The sequence below is a fragment of the Peromyscus californicus genome, unplaced genomic scaffold, assembly GCF_007827085.1.
Source record: "Peromyscus californicus insignis strain IS unplaced genomic scaffold, ASM782708v3 Scaffold_4__1_contigs__length_199733344, whole genome shotgun sequence".
In the NCBI taxonomy this organism is placed as follows: Eukaryota; Metazoa; Chordata; class Mammalia; order Rodentia; family Cricetidae; genus Peromyscus; species Peromyscus californicus.
The window spans coordinates 149,666,442-149,685,896 of NW_026294562.1; the positions used below are offsets into that span (position 1 = coordinate 149,666,442).

Genomic DNA, 19,455 nt, shown 5'->3' on the forward strand with positions numbered 1-19,455 from the left:
GTGAAAACCCAATGGGATGAGGCAAGGGCTTGCTTTCAAAACTGTTGCGCCAGTTCTCAGCCATGTTCTGGTCCTCGCTCTCCTCAGCTGTACAGTATTCACGATGAGAATCCCACCTGGGGTTGTGTGTAGACCCCCTGCACACTCTGCTAGGCGGGTTTGATCCCACAAGGTTTCCAGAGGAAGTGGGAATCAGGGCCTTAGAGAGCTGGGAAGAGAAAAGGCCGGCCTGGAGCTGAAGTCTCTGGTGGACAGGTTGGTGAGAGGTACAGGTGAAGCCCAGGGCACCACGGTAGCCCAGGCAAAAGCTCAAGGATGCCCTTTTGAGTACCCGCCATGTGCTGAGCACCGTACAGCTGTGGTTCTTGGCGGCAGTCTCCCTGGGGCTTAGCTCCCTTTTCTGCGCAAGGGGAAACTGAGGCAGAGGTGGGTGCGGGTGCTTGTTCAAGCTTGCACACTGTGCCTCTCGGTTGTACCATGTTACTTCTGTGGAGCGTGGAGCAGTTGTGAGTCAGGACAGATTTTAGGACATTCTCATCTCTTCCGATGAAACAGCTTTTCCAAGAGAGTGGCTCCGTTGGGAACCCAGGGGAGGGCAAGAGCGCTGGAGGCTGGCCTCTTCCCAACAGCTTTCCCTTGTCGCCTGCTGCTGCTCAGAGCCGCTAGTCCTACCACTCATGCCTTCATCACGACACTGCTTTTCCCTGCAGGGAAGCTGACTGATGACGTAGGGGAGTTCGTGCTCAGTTGGCAGGAGCAAGCCCCCAACAGCCCGCCAGGACCTGTGACTTCTTCCCTGCCTCGACCACCATGCCTGCAGCAGAGCCCAGCATCCATGCAGGTCTGTGTCCTTGGGAGAACCCCCGCCCTTCCCCACTGCCCTCAGTAGAAAGCTGTTAGTTACAAGGGCCCAAGATGGCTCTTACCCGTGGCCCCTTCCTTTTTCTCTCCACCTTCCTTTTGTTTAAGTTGGGATTCCTGTGGGGATGGTGAATCAGAGAGCCGTGCTGTCCTCCCAGCCCAGCTCCCGCCTCTGCCCCACCCAGGGTGTGTATGAGCGATGTGAGGCGCTGTTGAGACCCCCCTTCGACGCCTGCCATGCCTACGTCAGCCCTCTGCCCTTCACGGCCAGCTGTACCAGTGACCTCTGCCAGTGAGTGGGCAGAGAGAGGATGAGGGGTACTGGATTGTGGGGAATGCCTCCCAATATTGGGATGAGGCTTCAGGATGTGGGTCACCGAGCCTAATAATTCTCGGCCCTAACAAAGCAGCTTGCCAAAACTCTGAAATTCTCACTTGCCAAGATGGGATTCGGCTGTTCCATTTAACTGAGGCCCAGAGCAAATTGTTAGCAATGCTAGGTGTCCTGCTTTGAGTCTAGGGCTCTGTGTAGCTGGATACCTTCCTAGGCGAGGGTGCCCTGAGGTTCTTAGAGTGTCTATGGTACTGGTTCTCAACCTGTAGGTCATGACCCCTTTGGGGGATCGAACAACCTTTTCATAGGGGTCGCCGAAGACCATCAGAAAACAAACACAGATATTTACATTGTGATTCATAACAGTAGCAAAATTACAGTTATGAAGTAGCAACGAAAATAGTTTTATGGTTGGGGGTCACCACAGCATGAGGAAGTGTATTAAAGAGTCCAGCATTAGGAAGTTGAGAACCATTGGTCTGTGGGATGGTGGGCTGCTGACAGGCTGGACTTCCTCACATTCACTCTCTTTGTACAGATCAGGAAGCAATGATAGCACTTGGTGCCGAGCACTGATGGAATATGCCCGGGCATGTGCACAGGCAGGGCGCCCTCTGCAGGGCTGGAGGACCCAACTCCCACAATGCAGTAGGTGCAGTTTGGAGGTGGGTAGGAAGGGGTTCAGATGAGTTCTGATGAGGGTTATGTGTGGCAGCCACAGGCCTCAGCTCAGTGCCCTGTCCTGCTGGCTCACAGCCACAGCTGTCAGAGCCTTAAGCTCTGAGGTTCTGTCCTTGTGACACATGGGAGAACCAAGGCTGATCGTGAAGAGTGGGTCTGTGGCTGCAAAGTGAGATATAGGTGGTTCTCTGAGTGCCCCGGCTCTCACCAGTCTCTTGGGCACCAAATACTCCACCTGGGACCGGGCGGGGATCAGGGACAGGCGAGTCCTCCCATTCCCATCCCAGGACCTGGGGTGAGGGTGGGTGCTCGCCAAGCAGACAGACCACAGTCTTCTTCCCTCCCAAGCTGTGTACTGTAAAGAGAAGGCCTTCACCTACAACGAGTGCATCGCCTGCTGCCCGGCTTCCTGCCAGTCCCGGGCTGCGTGTGTGGACAGCGAGATCGCCTGTGTGGATGGCTGCTACTGCCCCAATGGTTCGCTGTGGGGGAGGGCAGGCAGTGGGGGATTGGCAGTGTCTTCCTGGCCTGGATGAGTGGGAATCAGGGGCTCAGAGGATGCCTGTTTGTGGAATGAATGAATGAAGTAACAAACAACTCGACCAGTCAGTGAAGGACTGGGGGGGGGGGAGGGGCAGAGCTGGGCTTCTTGACAGCTTGACCCATCAAGGAATTTGAGTTCATTTGGACTGAACTTTTGAAATGAAGACAAGCCATCCATTCATTTATATGCACATCTTTTGTTTAAGCACCCCGCCACAGTTACTTCTTCTAATGGTATGTTTTTGATGGATGAGTAACTTGGCTGGACGCAAGGGTGAGATTAAAAAACGTGAATCTGGAGATGCAGCTCGGTGGGGCAGAGTGCTCTTCTAGCATGTACACAGTCCCGCCCCGGGTTCCATCCCAGCATTGCAGAAGCTGGGCGTGGCGGTGCACATCTGTAATACTAGCACTTCGGAGGGGGAAGCAGGAGAATCAGACGTTCTAGGTCGTCCTCAGCTGAATAAGGAGTTCAAGGCCATCCTGAGCCACATGGGACCCTGTCTCAAAAAAGTAAAGTGACAGGCTTTGGTTTTAAGGAGCAGAGCCCGCTTCCAGGACACGGGACTTCTCGCTCCAGCCCAAGGTACCGTGTGGTGAAGGCTGGCTCAGGGGGCGCAGAACAGAGATGGAATGTGGGGAGGCCAGGGACGTTCTCACAGAGGAGGTGGTAAGAGACTGGCATGGGAGACCTTGACAGGTGGTGAGGAACTAGGTTGTATGCAGTTGGGGTGGGTGATACATGGAGTAAAGTCTGCCTGAGCCAGGATCTGGAGAGGGTTTGAGGGTGGACTCAGAAGAGGAAAAAGTTCTGTGTATAGGGAAGCCGCCCAGTGGCTTGTGAACAGAGGAAGTGGTGAGTGAACCTTTGCTATCACACCCTAGGGCTGATCTTTGAGGATGGGGGCTGCATGTCACCCGCTGAGTGTCCCTGTGAGTTCCATGGGACCCTGCACCCACCTGGCTCTGTGGTGACGGAGGACTGCAATGCCTGGTCTGTGTCCACGGCCCGGAGGGAGGAGCCTGGGGAGGCCAGGGCTTTCTGTTGGGTTGCCTACCTGGACTTGAGGAACCCCGAAAAAGCAAGGGCTCCCCACTCAGCCTATTTGAGATCCAAAGGGATGTCATTAGATCCATGGCGGGGGAGTGTGTGACTCTCTACCACCCACCTTAGAAATGGGATACTGTGGGCTGGGGCCTGGGACAGTGTCTTGGCATTGAGAGCAGGCAGGTCACCTTCATGATCTCTGTTTCAGCACGTGCACTGCAGGGAAGTGGGTGTGCAGCTCTTCTGTCTGCCCAGGTACAACTGACCCTTACCCTGGACCTGCCCTCTTCTACTGGTCTCAGGTTTGGGGCAGGGACACTGGGGCCATGCCTAGTCGGGGGCATTTGTTCACCCGCCCAAACCTAATTCCCTCTATTTCCTCTGTTGCTTTGCCTGCCTTAAGGGATCACTCTGGCCCATACCCAGAGTGATATTAGTGGGTCCTGCACACCTCTTGCCTGAACTTGCTGACTGCATTGAGCCTGGACCCCACGCCTAGGGCCTGGTCTCTCCTCAAAGGGACACCCTAGCAGGGCAGTGTCTGGCCTGCTCCTGAGCAGGCTCTCAGCAAACAGGCAACCTAGGCTGCCTAATCCCAGAGGGCAGAGGCTGTGCCCTGCCTAGGCTTGGATCTGCAAGGCTGAGTAGCCCCCAGTCGGGAAGTGGAACAGTCTTGGGGCGGACAGCTTCCGTGAGTAAGTTGCCCTTCTCCTCCCTCAGCTGAGTGCTCGGTGACTGGTGACATCCACTTCACGACCTTTGATGGACGCCGGTACACATTCCCTGCCACGTGCCAGTACATCCTAGCCAAGAGCCGCTCCTCGGGCACCTTCACGGTGACGTTGCAGAATGCCCCATGCGGCCTGGTGAGACTGGGTTGTGTGTTCAAATATGCCTCCCACAGGTCTGAGAACTTGTGAGGAGGACCCCGGGTCTTCCAGTGACTCCGCTGCCTGCTGCTTCTGTTCTCTGGGACACAGAACTGACTCCAAAGACAGTTTGAGTCCAGGCCTTCTGCTGGCTGAGAGTCCATTCCCCTTCCTGGGCCTTGCTTTAAAGAAATCTCTAGAGTGGGTTTGACTTTACTTAGTCTTCTGTGCGTCATTGATTTTTACTTTTTCCATGTCTGGAAGGCGTATTTGTTACTCATCAAACACTGAAAACCTGCTGGGGTCAGAAGCTGTGCTGAGGTCTAAGATTGCTCTGTCTTCTGGGCCTAGCGCTTAGTGGGTCAGGCAGGTGAGCGAACCCAAGACCCGCTGTCATGGCAGCTGTGAGTGTGGATGGGGCAGGGTGGGGAGTCTAGGATGACGTTTTCTTTTACTTGGACATTGAGCAGGAAGACAGACAGAGGGGGTAAGAAAGGGCTTCCTGAAGGCCGTGATCCCTGAGCTCCCCTGTGAACATAACTGAGACACATAAATGGCCACAGCAGATCAGGACAGGTGTGCATTTGTCTGTCTCAGTACTGACTGCATCGTTCCTGGGCTGGCTGTGCTGAGCCAACCCCCAGGGCCTGGTCTGGGCTATGCTCAGGCTCCTCTCTGCACAGTAGAACCAGAGCCTCCCGCCCAGCCAGGTGTCCACTGCCACCCTGAGTGCCTGCTGTCCTTGCTCCAACCCCAGCCCCTGAATGTGAGCAGACCCCAGCTAGGAGTAGTCTGGGGACACAGCCTCTGGACTGTGGACGAGGTGGAGGCTGGCTTTCTTCTTTCGTCCTGAGTGACCTCTTTCCTCTGTGCTTTTGGCTGTTCTCTATGCAGGAGACTGCTTGTCTTCCAAGGTGGGTCACTTGTGTGGCATCTTGAAGGTGAGAAGAGAGGGAGGAGAGAAGGACACACAGCAGTTCTCACTTCTCTCATCCACGCAGCTCAAGAGTCAAGGGCACAGGAGGACTGTGGGGACCCAGGGTGCCTTGCCCAGCCCTCTATCTAGGCAGCTAGCCAGGCTGAGCCTGTCCAGCTGGCCTCATTGCTGGACAGCGCTTCTTGATTGCAAGTTTTTCTGCTGCCTCAAGATGGGGTTCCTCCTTGTTATTTTATTCACCTGATGAACCTATGGGGGTCCTACTCTGTGCCAGCTCTGTGCTGAGGACAGCGAGGGCTATGTAGCGAAATCACACCCAACCCACCTTCAGGTGCTCACAGCTTACAGGGCAAGTCACTTTGGCATGATATACAACACAATCAGAAGTGTAAAGGTGAGTGGTGTAGCCGAAGAAACAGTCCTGAATGTTAGCAGAAAAGAAGGGAAAGCCACGTGGCAGGGGTGGCATTTAACCCAAAGGTGTCCCTACAAAGATAAATACAAAGACAAGGAGGAGGACACTGAGAGCTGATCATACTGGAATGGCCGGGGTGGAGTGTGCTGGGCACAGTAACGGAGGTGATGGTGGTACCCGTGGCACATTTACCCAGTGCCCTGAACTGTGACTAATATCCTTATGTTAGCAGCTAATGCAAGTACACACCAAGGTGCTGGACATTACTATCTCCCCTGTTTAAATTTGATGGGCTGTCTTAGAGGCTTGGGGGATTTCATGACTACCCAAATCTTTACCTGCCTCCAAATTTGAATATTGTCACGGAGGCATTATACCCACCTCATGTGCAGTGAGGTGTTTACAGTCTTCAAGGGGTTTTAAAAGTCAACTTTGAAGCCAGGCAGTGGTGGCGCATACCTTCAATCCAAGCACTCAGGAGGCAGAGCCAGGCGGATCTCTATGAGTTCGAGGCCGGCCTGGTCTGCAGAGTGAGATCCAGGACAGGCACCAAAACTACATAGAGAAACTCTGTCTCAAAAAGAAACAAACAAAGGCCACTTTGTATTTTAGAATGGCTTTAGAGTGTTGCAGAGTTCTTGCAAAGATAGGACTCATCCCACACACCCTGTTTCCCTTGTTAACATCTTATGTTACCTTATGCATTTTTGTTATGTTTTTTTTTTCGTGCTAGAACACCATGGTCAATAGCAGCTTATGGAAGAATTATTTGGGTTTATGGTTCCAGAGGGAGAGTCCATAATGGTGAGGGAAACATGACAGCAGGCAGCTGGAAAAAAAACCTGAAATATCACATCTCAACTGTGCATCAGAAACACACGGGTCGGTTGGAGTTCAGAGTGGGGGCACAGGAAGAAACCGGAAGTGAGCTGAAGCTATAACCTGTCACAGCTCACCCCTAGGGATGTACTTCACCCAGCAGGACTCCTGTCCTGAAAGATCCCCCAAGCAGCACCACAAATGGGGACCAAGTGTTCAAACACATGAGCCTACGAGACATTTCTCATGCAAACCAGCATGGCATGGCACATTATAAGCAACCAATCAAGACTGACGTGTTTCCATTAGCTAAGGCCACGGCTTTCTCAGATTTCACTCAATGTCATTTTTCTGGTCCAGCACCTTACCTCTCTCGGGCTCTTCTTGGCTGGTTTCTCAGACTTTCATTTTTTTGGGATGACCTTGGAAGCTTGTGAAGCCCTGGTCAGTGTAGCAGGCTCTTTTTGGGTTTCTCTGATGGTTTTGTCTCTTAGTGAGGTTTGTGAATAATCACTTTATCTTTGCTGTGATGATCTATAGCTTCTTTATTTGGTCACGCAGGCTGTTTGGCAGATTCTTCATTGGGCTCCTGTGTCCCCTTTATGTACTCATATTACAGGTGTGCACACATGGTCATCTGCACACTTCTTCATTTCTGGCCCTATAGGTCACAACACAACAATATGGCTTGGTTTTCTGTAACATGTACCATGCTAGTGTAAATTAACAAAGGAAACAGGTGAACAAAGGGGATAGGCTGGAATGACCCATGCTCTGATGGATTAGAACTGGAACATTAGTATGAATGCATGCTTGGTTGCCTTTGTGTTTTAGATATATTCCTATAGATCTACACAGAAGTGATGCCTGGGAATGCCGATATGTGTCCATTGGTTATGCAGATACATGCAAGAGTTATCAACTCAGAGGGCCAAGAAGAGATGGGACTCTCAATGGCAATTTCCATCTCCAGTGCTCTGGGTTTCTAAGTCCGTCCTTCAATAAAAGGAACCGGGAGAGTTTGGCGGTATTCTTGAAGGAATGGGATAGGAAATGCGTAGGAAATCATGGCAAAGATAGGATGCAGTTCCCACATATCTCTCCCAGTTTCATGCAACCATAACTCAAACATTGCTTTTTGTGCCTTAGTCTAGTCTTCTGATCTGCAAAATGGTGCTGCCATGTATAGTAGTGCTTAGAAGGTGTGCGCACAGAGTGCTGTGAGGGCTGAGTGATGGAGATTAGACAATCCCTGGGTACTGGGTTAGCTGTTTTGAGCAGAGTAACATGGCAGGATTAAGGCTTGGTGGTCAGGATTATTCTTCACTATTGTCATATGCCCAGGGGACAGCCTTTCCTGCCTCTGCAGTCCCTCTCTGTTCCTTTGTGTGCTTTGCTAATACCCTATGGCTGTTTACAGGAAGCAGCTGCTGCTCCCATTACAGCCAGGATACTTTGTACTTGATTATTTAATGTCTGCGTCTCACACAAATTTGTCATCTCCTTGAGCAGGAAGATGTTCTCTGCCTTGCTCAGCCCTTGTCTGGGAAGCTTGGTGTAGTGCAGTCTGCACATGGCAGATGCTCAGGAAATCTCTGAATGAATGAGATGCAGATGTCTTCCTGTGGAAGAGAAGTATGAATGGGCATGATATGTACCATCCACTTCAAAGGTAGAGAACCTGAGGCCCGGGGACTATTGGCCCATTTACTGCTCTCCACCCCTGCTTTCTGTGGTGGTTGAACGGAACTCCTGACCTTATTTATACCTGCCAGGCAAGGGCTGCACCAGGTCAGCCACACCACGCTGGCCCTTTAAAGTTTTTCATTTTGAGACAGGGTCTTGCACAGTGACTTAGGCTGGCCTTGGACTCACTGTGTAGCTCTGGCATGACTTGAACTTTTTACCCTCTTACATTAACTTCCTGAGCAGACTTGGGTTCCTGCTTGCCTTTCAGAGGGGTTCAAGATATGACACGTGAGCAGAACTCCACGTATCTGGCAAATGGACAATATTAAAGCTCTGGGTTGCAGTCTTGTGAGGGGGCCACAGTTGCCAAGGCTAGACTGAGCTGTCTGGGAACTGCCTCTGTTCTGTGTGGACAACTGAGAGTCAATCATCATGTTCACTGTGTTCATTGTCCAGTTCTGCTGCCAACCTTGTCCCTTCTGGGCCTGACAGATCTCCCAGATGAGAGTATTTTGTTTGGCAATCCTTGATGCCCTTTGGGGCTCTGCTTCTCACTCTGAGGAGCCTGCTCCTCGAGTTGGCCTGGGTCTCTGTCATGGAGGGTTCTGTTTGGACCATCAGGACAGACAGAACCAACCCATATTGCCTGTTGGCCCCTCTTTTTCTCTAGAACCAGGATGGAGCCTGTGTCCAGTCAGTGTCAGTGATTCTGAACCAGGACCCCCGGAGACAGGTGACCCTGACTCAGGCAGGAGATGTCCTTCTGTTTGACCAGTACAAGATCACCCCACCCTACTCAGATGGTATGGCTCAAGATGGTCAAGAGGGCTGGCTGGGGTCTGACAGTTCAGGCCCTTTCCCTAGCCCCTCTACCCAAGGGGACTGCCACAAGGAGACTCCTCCCAGGGATCAGGCTAGGGGACATTGGATTCAGGAAAGTGGACTCCTAACATATAGCTTTGCCCCGACTCCAACACGACAGTGGTCTTCTAGCAGCATGACGGTTCCTCCTGACATCCGCCCATGCATGTGGCTGATTCCCATCTCTAGACTCAGTATTTATTCTCCCTCCTGATTCCTTAATCCATCAGTGAGTTGTGGGAAACCCATAGAAAACATGTTTAGCAGAAAAGACAAAACTACTAAGAAGTAAGATCCAATACCAGAAAGAATTGGAAAGGGGGAGAAGGAACAGAGAGCTGGAGAGGGAAGAGCAGTTCTTGGGCATTAGGAGGTGCAGGGCTGCACCGAGGTAAAGAGACCACAGGAATGCAGGCCGTGAAGCTGTGAAGCTTGGATGAATGTGTGGGAACTGGAGGCAGAGAGATCAGGAATTCAAGGTCAGCCTTGTGTATGTGGTGAGTCCAAAGTAGCCTAGGTTGTGTGAGACCCTGGGTCAAAAAACAATGTGTTACCATTGGATCTAATCCATCATGATTGTATAGTGGGCTCCCTGAAGACCGCCATGCAAAACTGGGTCATTACAGAATTCTTCTGGTGTTAGAGCAAGAAACCGCAGTCCTCAGGGAGAGCAGGTTGTTATTGGGACCGACTATGTGACATTTCTCAGTGGCTTCTCCCGGGGTTTGGCAAACTAATCCCAAGGCAGGGCTTTTCTGCAGGATGAAGCCAGGGCTGTATGTAGATGTGGGAGTCGGCCGACAGGTGATGGAGAGGGCTGGGCTGCACTAACAAGACTACTGACATCTTGTTTCCCATTCTGTGGCCAGATGCTTTTGAGATTCGGAGGCTGTCCTCCGTGTTCCTGAGGGTGAGGACCAACGTGGGCGTGCGGATCCTCTATGACCGGGAAGGGTTGCGGCTCTACCTGCAAGTGGACCAGCGATGGGTGGAGGACACTGTGGGCCTCTGTGGCACCTTCAACGGCAACACACAGGATGACTTCCTGTATGTGTCCCTGTCCCGGAACAGGAAGGAGAGGGAGACTGGTGGGCCCCTTAGGGTCAGGCATCCCGAGACACTGCCTGACACACATACCATTACTTATTTATCCCTCTACATTTAAATTGAAGTATAATTCTTTAAAATGGTGTAGAAAGATCACTTGGGGGATTTGCTTAAATACTGACTCCTGGGAACCTGAGAAATGCCGGAGACCTCAGGCTGGCTTTGGTTAGTCTCACACTTTTATCTGTTTCATTGACTGTGAATACCTTTAGGTGAAGATAACCCCCATAAATCAAGCATTCCCACCTTCTGCCCCAGCAGACCAGTATAACCTTGTCCTGCATGGTGGCTGAATGCTTTTGAATTTGCCCAGTGGAAGCCTCCCAGCATTGAGAAGAAGGCCATTTCCCATGAGCTGACCGTTGAGTGGCTTTCCTGGGTATGGTCACAGTTTAAGAGTTCTGGAGAGACAGCAGTCAGGCCTTTCAAAGGAGAACAGGATCTTGAAGCTGGAGAATCTGGCCAGTTCTTCAAGATACATGCAATGGTTGTCACCGAACTAAACGTGGGAGGCATTCCATAGCCACAGGAGGAGTTCAGCTTTGCAGCGTGTGCACATATGTACAAGTGAAGCTTTCTCCTGTCTTGCCCAGTGAGGCTAGTGTTTGGGCAGCTGGCCAGAGTGGTGGAGGCGGACATTGGGTTCGTGTGGGGGGCTGTTCCACACCCTCCAGGTGTGTGTGAGTCCTGCCTCGTGTAGTTAGAAAACTCACAAGCTGGATCAGTAGTGCAGGCGTGGTGGCCGTCAGGCAGAACCTTGCCCTCACACAGACTTCTAGCTCTTTCGCTTTCACACTCACACTGAGTTTTAGTGATTGTCAGTTCTGGCTTGTCTCAGCTCTCCCTCCCACTCCCCCATTTCCTAACTATATCCCAGGAGGGGAGACGGAGGAAGTCATAGACCGTTAAGGTCTGGTATTCCTTCTAAGAGTTCTAATGCTCTTTCTTACATGAAGAGCTGGGGGGAGGTGCTGAAAGTCTACAGTTCTAAGCCCATTGTGATCCTTTTGGGTCTTGCTAAATGTGCACATCATTAATTGCATGTGTTTGAATGTGTCTCTATCGAATACTTTGACAATTGGTGTGCCTGGCATGCACTTGTGTGGTGTGCGTGTGCATGTGTGTTGATGTGTGCAGAGGGTCTCTACAGGACCAGGTGTGCTCACTTGAGAGTGTCTCAGAGTGCATGCCCATGCCTCCGCTGTGACCACGTGTTTAGATGTAAGCAAGCGGCTGCTTGTGTGGGTAGGTATTCAGTGTAGCCCTATGTCTGAATGGACAAGTGTGCGACCATAGCTTTGCCGTGGCCGCAGGTCTCCAGTGGGTGTGCCTGAGAGCACCCCACAACTGTTTGGCAATTCGTGGAAGATGCTGTCTGCCTGCTCCCCACTGGTCCCTGGCTCCCTGCTGGACCCCTGTGATGTACATCTACAAGCTGGTGAGGAGTGGGGCGGTGGGGAGACTTGGGGAGTGGGGTAGGGGGAGTGTTTTGAGAGAGGGGAGATGGCAACTTGATACAAGGGTGCTGGTCAGATTCATAGGTGTGACAGAGGAGAAGCCGCAGGGAGGGACAGGAGGGAGGGGAAGGCAAGGCAGATGGGAAGCGTCCTGCTCTACCTCTGTCACCTATATTCACGTCAGTACTGGATACCCATCTTAAGACAAAGGCCAAGTCCTCAGAAGTGTTCCAGCAGACCCCTCCATGCCCAGCCCCCTGTTTCCTCTCCCCTCACTGCCCTGCATGCTGCCAGCTGACTGGCATGCTGTCCTTCTGACATGCCAGGCCTGCCCTCCTCCCAGGCCTGCCCTCCTCCCAGGCCTCTGTGGCTCCCCCTCCCCCCGCCACACTCTTACCTCGGGATGACATGCACTTCAGCCCTTCTTTCAAACTTTTGCTCAAACACGGCCTTCTCATGCAGGCCTTCCTAGCCACTTGAGTTCAAGTAGCAGTTGGCCTGCCTGCCCCGCCCACGCTGTCTGGCCTTCCCTAGTTTTCTCGAGGCTTAGGTTGATGTGCTTCTGACTGACTAGCAAAATGGTTTACTGACTCTCTTCTAAGCTGTCTAGCTACCTGAGGGTCTGGAATTTGCTCAGCAATGTTCACTTCTGTGTTTCCTTTAGCAGATAGATCCCTGCCTGGCATGCAGTAGATTAAAGTATCTGCTCATATTCACATGCACACACACACACACACACGCACACGCACACGCACACGCACACGCACACACACACACACACACACACACACACACACACACACACACACACCCCTACAGACCCTGAGGGCGTGGAGGCTGAGTCTTGGGGCAGCAGGCAGCCAGAGCCCTGCTCACTGACTGTCTCTTCACTTCCCAGCCTCCTCCGCACTGCAGTCCTGCAGTGTGCTCACGGGGGAGCTCTTTGCACCCTGCTCTGCATATCTGAGCCCAATACCCTACTTCGAGCAGTGCCGCAGGGATGCCTGCCGCTGCGGACAGCCCTGCCTCTGTGCCACGCTGGCCCACTATGCCCACCTATGCCAGCGCCACGGGCTCCTGGTTGACTTCCGTGCCCATCTGCCAGCCTGCGGTGAGTGCCCCGCCCCTGTACATCCATGGGAGTCTAGATTCCAGACACAGGTGTCCCTTACCCCGCTACACGCTCGAATGCAAGGCCCTGTCTCCTCCGGCCTGACTTCCATTCACCGCCCACTTCTCTTTCTGCTGACGTGGCCCGCAGGCTTGACACTTGACCTGACGTATTGCTCGGGATTTCTTCTCTAACCCATGCATCAGTCCATCGCCAAATCCTGTCCAAATTAGCCCCCTTCTCACCTCCTCTTACGCCGTCTCCATGGGCAGAAGAATGGGTTCTCATAAGAGCAGTGAGGCCGGTTTGAGGTCACATTAGTGTATGACCCTCCATTGCCCTCTGGGTCTTAGTCCTTGCTGCCCTGAGCCTCGCAGAGCCTGGCTCCCTGTGTGCTTTTACAAAGATGTAGAGACAAAGGAATTGTGCTGGGAGCCAGGGGCTCTGAGTTCTACTCCAGCCCGACAGGTAACATGTTGTGTAGACTTGCGCAAAGCTCTGTCACTCTGAATTAGTTTCTCTGGAGGTGTTTGGACAGAGGCAGTGGTTCCCAACTCCAGCTGAACATAGAGACAAAGGAACTTGAAAAACTGCTCACATCTTGTCCACACCCTGAATCAGTGAAAATGTCACTCTGGTTGTGGGTTCCAGATGTCTGCAGTGTTGAGAAGCCATGTTAAGTGGCTTTGATGAGCAGCCTGGCATGGAAAACAGCTGATGTTGGCATTCAGTGGATTTGTTGACCTTGGTGCTGTGTGAGGATCCTGGGGAGTGGGATGGTGGCCCCGTGAGGAGATGGCAGGCCCGAGGCTTGGAACAAAAATCTAAAGAAGCTGCTGGAGAGAGTATATGATCTCCACAGCAAAGGGTGCAAGCCTCTGCATATTCACACACCTGTGAGGAACGTGTGTGTGTGTGTGTGTGTGTGTGTGTGTGTGTGTGTATAATGGCTGGATGCTGAGCCACTGGGGTCTTGACCTCCACTTCTCCCCCGGGATCATGATCAGTGCCTTTTCCAAGCTGAATGTAGTGATGTTCTGGCATTTCAGTACAATGAGAGGCATCTTTGACCTTGAGCTGCTATGTGGGGGCAAATGTCTTACCCTCTCTGATTCTCATTAAAATGTTAAATCCATCCCACACGGTTGTGGGAAGAAGAGAGACCAAGCTCAGCTTTTCTCCCGACAGCACTGTCCTGTGAGGCCACCAAGGAGTACAGCCCATGCGTGGCTCTGTGTGCACAAACCTGCCAGGACCTGGCCAGCCCTGATGTCTGTGGGGCTAATGGTGGTGGCAACTTCAGCAGGGATGAGTGTGTGGAGGGTTGCACCTGCCCGCCGGACACGTATCTGGACACACAAGCAGACCTCTGTGTCCCCAGGTGAGTGGCCAGCCTGGTGCCTGGGTGTGGTGGGGTGTGAGAATGGGCTCTGCTCTGGACAGCTGGTCTGAACTCCTCCTATCCCTGTTTCCCTTAACCTTTTCCTGGGCCTTGTTGGAAGAGGTGAGTTGCTCCTTCTTCTGAACCTGTTCTCAGGCCTCTCTCTCCTTCCCTGTAAAACATGAACCAGTCACAGCACCTCACTCTCCCCAGCTCTCTTCTTCCATGAACATCTGTGTACATCTTACCATGTTCTGGACATTTCTAGGCTTTGAGAATCCATCCAGTAGTGAACAGAGTAGAGTCTAGCTCCCCAAGTCCACAATTCAAGCTGGCAAGATAGACGCCCCCAAAACTGGCACTTAGGGGGCTGGGGTGGTAAGGAGAGCAGGAAGGCCACACAGAGGATAAGGCCAGGAGTCCTGGGCTGTCACACAGAGGTGAGGCGGAAGTGGCATCTGAGTGCCCTTCCCCCAGGTGAGGGAAGGCAGGGAGGGAGTCTGAGGTGAGGTAGCCCAGCTGGAGGAAGCTGGCTCAGTGGGACTGGAGGCAGTGTGGGAAGAGTAGTAGATGATGATCCCACACGATCTTAGGATGACTGGCAAGGATCCTGCATTCTCCGCCTCAGTTTCACTGTCTGTAAAATGGCCTATTAATCGCTTGGAGGTTTTCCAGTAATGAGGGGAAGGAGTTACCCCCTTAGGTGGTCAGGGGAATCTCTCAGGCTTATCACACTGCAGAACCCTCCCTAGGTCTCAGCTGAGTGCCCACTATTGCCCTTAATAAAGGCCTCTGTGAACTAACAGGGAAGATGAGGAGCAGCTGGAGAGCACTGAGAAAGAGGATTCCAGGGTCGCTCCCACGGGTCCCCCAAGCCCTGGCCTGTTCTGATGTAAGACCAGCAGTGTTGGAATCAGCTATAGGAGTTGTGTATAAAGACATCAGCCAGTGAGCTCAGATGAGTCAAAGGATCAAAGACACAGTAACAACATCCTCACATCCCAAGATCCCAGAGAGGAATCCAGGAGACACTGCCTGGGAGGGCTGAGCCTGAGTCTCCAGCCAAGCGTCAAAAGAGTCACTGACCGGTCAGGCCAGATGCTGGGCCAACAGGGCTCCGATGCCACCCCGGAACAGTGGACTGGGGCTGAAAGGTGGAGTCCTGAGCAGGTCACCTCTCTGATCTCGGCTCTGAGTTAGGCTGTTTCTGGGAGGGTCAGTGCTTTCATAAGCTCAAAATGCGGCCTCCAACCTGGCACTGGGTTCTGCCTCTGACCTCAGCACCGGGTGGGCTTTCTGGTCCTCTGGAAGCGTGTTCATCCCAGGAACTGCTGTTGCCTCTCTCCACATCCTCATGCCTGCAGCGGACTGATGGTGGGCCGCCTGACCTGGCTGTCTCCATTCCTGTTTCTGAGTCTGCTCATTTCCTCCCTGCTTTCTGTAGGAACCAATGTTCTTGCCACTTCCAAGGAGTGGACTATCCCCCTGGGGACAGCGACATCCCTTCCCTGGGCCACTGGTGAGCTTCCCTGGGTCTCGGCTGCATGAGAAGTAGCACCCATCCTCTCACTCTGTGTGGGGTGCTGGTGGGGAGCAGGGCTAGTACGCAGGGGTGACTGTCTGAAGCCCACAGGGCCCAAGGGCAATAGCATGTTCTGGGTGGGTCCCGAATGACTGGCCGGGCTGATGTAATTCCCCCAACTCTCTGCAGCCACTGCAGGGATGGAGTCATGAGCTGTGACAGCCAAGCCCCAGGTAAGCAGGGCTGAAAGGGGGGAGTCTGGGGTAGAAGGGGGAGAAAAGAGTGAAGAACTGGGGTGCTGGTCGGGATAGGGGAGCTGCTCTAGCTCACCCTGCCTTGGGTGTTGGTGTTCCTCCACTCTTGGCAAAGGTCCCAGCTTAGAGAGTGGCACCCTGAAACCCCATCCCGGCGTCAAACTGTTGGAGGGCACGCGGGGGTCTGAGCTGCTGCTTATCTTTGCTGGTCCTGAATTCTCCTAGTCGGAACTGCCAAGTATCTTCTGAGACTGGTTCTGCCCAAGCCAGTGGTGGACACGGGCTTGCAGAGAGGAAAGGACGGGACTTTATAGCTCCTCCACAGCGCAGAGATAGGGCAGGGCTGGGACAGCGGTGGGCGGCTGTGGGGTGTCTCCACAGCACAGAGATAGGCAAGGGCTGGGACAGCGGTGGGCGGCTGTGGGGTGTCTCCACAGCACAGAGATAGGGCAGGGCTGGGACAGCGGTGGCGGCTGTGGGGTGTCTGGAGGTGGGCAGAGCAGGAGGGTTGGACATTCTCAGCAGAGAAACCCACTGAGAACAGGGCAGGGATGGGCACAGAGGAGAGCAACAGTAAGCATGTGGCAGGTGGTTAAGAGGCCTTGGGGTTGGGTCAGCTGTGTTCACACCCTGTCCTGCACCCGCCAGCTCTGCAGCCCTGGGTGACATGCCTCACCTCTGTGAACCTTCACCCCCTCTTTCCCGGATAACCCTCCATCCCATCCTCATTCCCCGTGCCTTCCCGGGAGCGTCTTTACTTGGGTCTCTCCGGGCTTGGAATTTCTGCCTCTCTGGGATCTGGCTCTTCACTTCTCTGCTCTGTGCTCTCCTGGCCACGGAACTTTCCTACCTTCTATTGGGTTTCCTAAAACAATCACTCACACAAAGCGTGACCGTGCTGCACGGCAGATTTTGCTGAAGAAGGGGATGGGAGGGCTAGATCAGAGAAACATGCGTAGGGAACTGACTTTCCCTGTTCAAAATTCTCTGGCCACCCTTGTTGACTACTTGACTGTCTATTTTTGGGTCCCTCTCCTGGTCCTTCTGGGGTCCTTCCTCTCAGTTCCCACTGCCTTTAGACAGCAGAATAGCTTTCATAATATCACGTGAGAAGGGAGATGGGGACACCTGCACAGTACTTGTAATAGAAAGTAAGGAAGGTTAAGTGTGCAGGGAATGCATGGTGCAGCCTCCATTAAGAGGTCCTCTTTGGTAATGGGTGCTGCTGGGCGGGGGCTGTCCTGTACCGAGGCAGCACCTATCTACCTTGTCCCTATGATGTGGGACCCACTTTATGCCCAGCAGCTGTCCATCTCTTCCGGTCACCCACGTATCAGCACCTCCAGCCCAGGCCAGGGTCTGCAGCATCTACCCCCTTTTCTTCTAGCTACTTCCTGTCCAGCAGGCCAGGTCTTTGTGAACTGCAGTGATCTGCCCCCGGGCCCTGAGCTCAGCAGGGAGAGGACATGTGAGCAGCAGCTGTTGAACCTGAGCATGCCAGCACGTGGTCCCTGCCTGTCGGGCTGTGCCTGTCCCCAGGGGTACGGATCTACATCGCTACAAACTCTCCTACCTAAAAGGGTGACAGATCAACTGAGTTCAGGGTTGGGGGTGGGGAAGACCTCACACAGCCTGGGATGGAGGACGCAGTGTGGCTGTGTTGCCGGTAGGGAAGGTTCTGGAAGGAACAGAAGCTCAGCCTGGAATGGAGTGCGTCAGGTTCTACTTCTCATGAGCCATGTGACCTTGGATGAGGAAAGCATCTGCTCCTCTGATGCTCAGTGTTTCCTTTGTAATACTTGGCACCGTAGCGGGTGGGTTTAAAAAGGCATCAAAGTGGAAGCGCCAAGACAGGTGTCTGATGTGCCCCAAATGCCCAAGAGACCCACTGATCAAAGATCAGGCACAAGAAAACCTGTGTGGGCTCTCAGCCTCCGTCCCTGACTGGAGCCTCTGGGTAGAGAGGGTGCCCCTGGGATAACCCCAAAAGAAAGCCACATCCAACAAGAGCAGCCTCCTTCCTGGGTCCCCAGATACTGTATGGGGGCTGTGTGGTAGTTACAGGAGCTGGGCTTGTGGATGCGCTCTGTACCCAGGGCCCAGTGCTCAGCTCTGCCAGTGACATTCTCAGGTCTGGGTCAAAGAGGTCCCCGGGCACCACTCTGTCCCATGACCTGGCAGCATGGGGTTGCGCCCTTCAGTCTGTGTTGAGATTTGTGGTCACTTGGGAACCCTGGCTCTGGCCTGACAACCAAAGGGAGTGAAATGGGGTTCAGAGCTTCTGGGTGGATGGGGCAAGAGACGGCACATTGGAGCTCTGAAGTGTGTAAGACACTAAGGTTACCTCTGTCCGTCTCAAAGCAGGGAGGCACTTACTCTTATTCTGCAGAAGACAACACAGGCCAGGGCCAGAGTGGGGAATAGTCTGCTGAAGGAGCCAGACTCTGACCAAGTCTCCTTTATTGCAAACTCTGCTCCTTGCCCAGAGTGGCAGGGTCCACAGTGTGGGGTACGTGCCAGCTCCTTCCCTAGCCAGGGCACTTGCCTGCATGGGATCCTCACCTTGCCTCGCCTGCAGCCATCCAGGTCTCAGACCTTGAAGTGTATCACTGGAGGCCTCTGGGAATACTGTCCTGTTTGCACAAGCTTGGCTCTTGGTCTGAGGTCAGGAATGGCTAGGTCTCTGCAGTGAGGAGCTGAGGGTCTTTCACTGTCCAGAGTGTGACCACACAGAGATACCGGGAAAGAGGCCTGGACTGGATCCTGGCTCTGGTTTGGGTCTGCTCAGGATCATTTGAGGGTATATAGGACACTCTGTGGGGAATCCACCTGTATTCACAGGGGGCTCACCTAAGGGGGATTATGACAAAGGAGACAGTTCTACCATCCTGAAAAATTCTCTGGATGGGAAAGGGTTCTCAAAGATGCTCCAGTTCCACCATCACCAACTCCTCTCCAGGACTCGCTGGACCCACAATTACTTCTATGCTCCCTGGTTACCATGGTCACCAAGTCTGTCCAAATCCATCTAAGAATCTACAGTGCTGGGCACTGCCCCCAATGGACCCTGGGGACATCACAAGGCCTGGGGATGTCTGTGTTTGTCCTAGTCTGCTTCCTGTTGCTGTGGTAAACCACTCTGACCAAAAGCAACCTGGGAGAGGCAAGAGTTTATCTGGAGTGTACTTCCAGGTCACAGTCCATCCCAGAAAAGTCAGGGCGGGAACTCAGGTGGGGACTGGAGCAGCAGCTGTGGAGGAATGCTGCTTACTGGCTTGCTTTCCGGCTCATGTAGAGCTAGCATTCTTAAATGCCCAGGCCTACCTGCCTAGGGATGGCGCTGCCCACGCTGGGCTGGGCCTTCGTACATCATAGCAGATCTAGGAGTGCTCTTCTGATCACTGCTTGCTGTGTCCCTCCAGCCTGCTCAGACATGGGGACGCGTGCTTCCCACCGGAGGAGTGTCCATGTACCTGGAAGGGGAAGGAGTATTTCCCTGGGGACCAGGTGGTATCTTCCTGCCACACCTGGTAAGTCCCCTGAGCTGGCCTCATTTTTTTTTTGCT

The 19,455-nt window shown here is 53.3% G+C and overlaps 1 protein-coding gene across 1 annotated transcript in view; it reads left to right on the forward strand.

The window, feature by feature from the left end:
- Positions 1–19,455, forward strand: part of Otog (otogelin) — a 74,487-nt gene that overhangs the window by 9,459 nt on the left and 45,573 nt on the right. Inside the window, 16 exon segments of the mRNA XM_052713155.1 lie at positions 711–841; positions 1,047–1,153; positions 1,734–1,843; positions 2,225–2,353; positions 3,305–3,413; positions 3,676–3,722; positions 4,188–4,333; positions 8,867–8,999; positions 9,927–10,104; positions 11,478–11,602; positions 12,520–12,732; positions 13,921–14,113; positions 15,558–15,632; positions 15,825–15,868; positions 17,277–17,430; positions 19,312–19,419. Coding sequence (XP_052569115.1) covers positions 711–841; positions 1,047–1,153; positions 1,734–1,843; positions 2,225–2,353; positions 3,305–3,413; positions 3,676–3,722; positions 4,188–4,333; positions 8,867–8,999; positions 9,927–10,104; positions 11,478–11,602; positions 12,520–12,732; positions 13,921–14,113; positions 15,558–15,632; positions 15,825–15,868; positions 17,277–17,430; positions 19,312–19,419 — 2,002 coding nt within the window.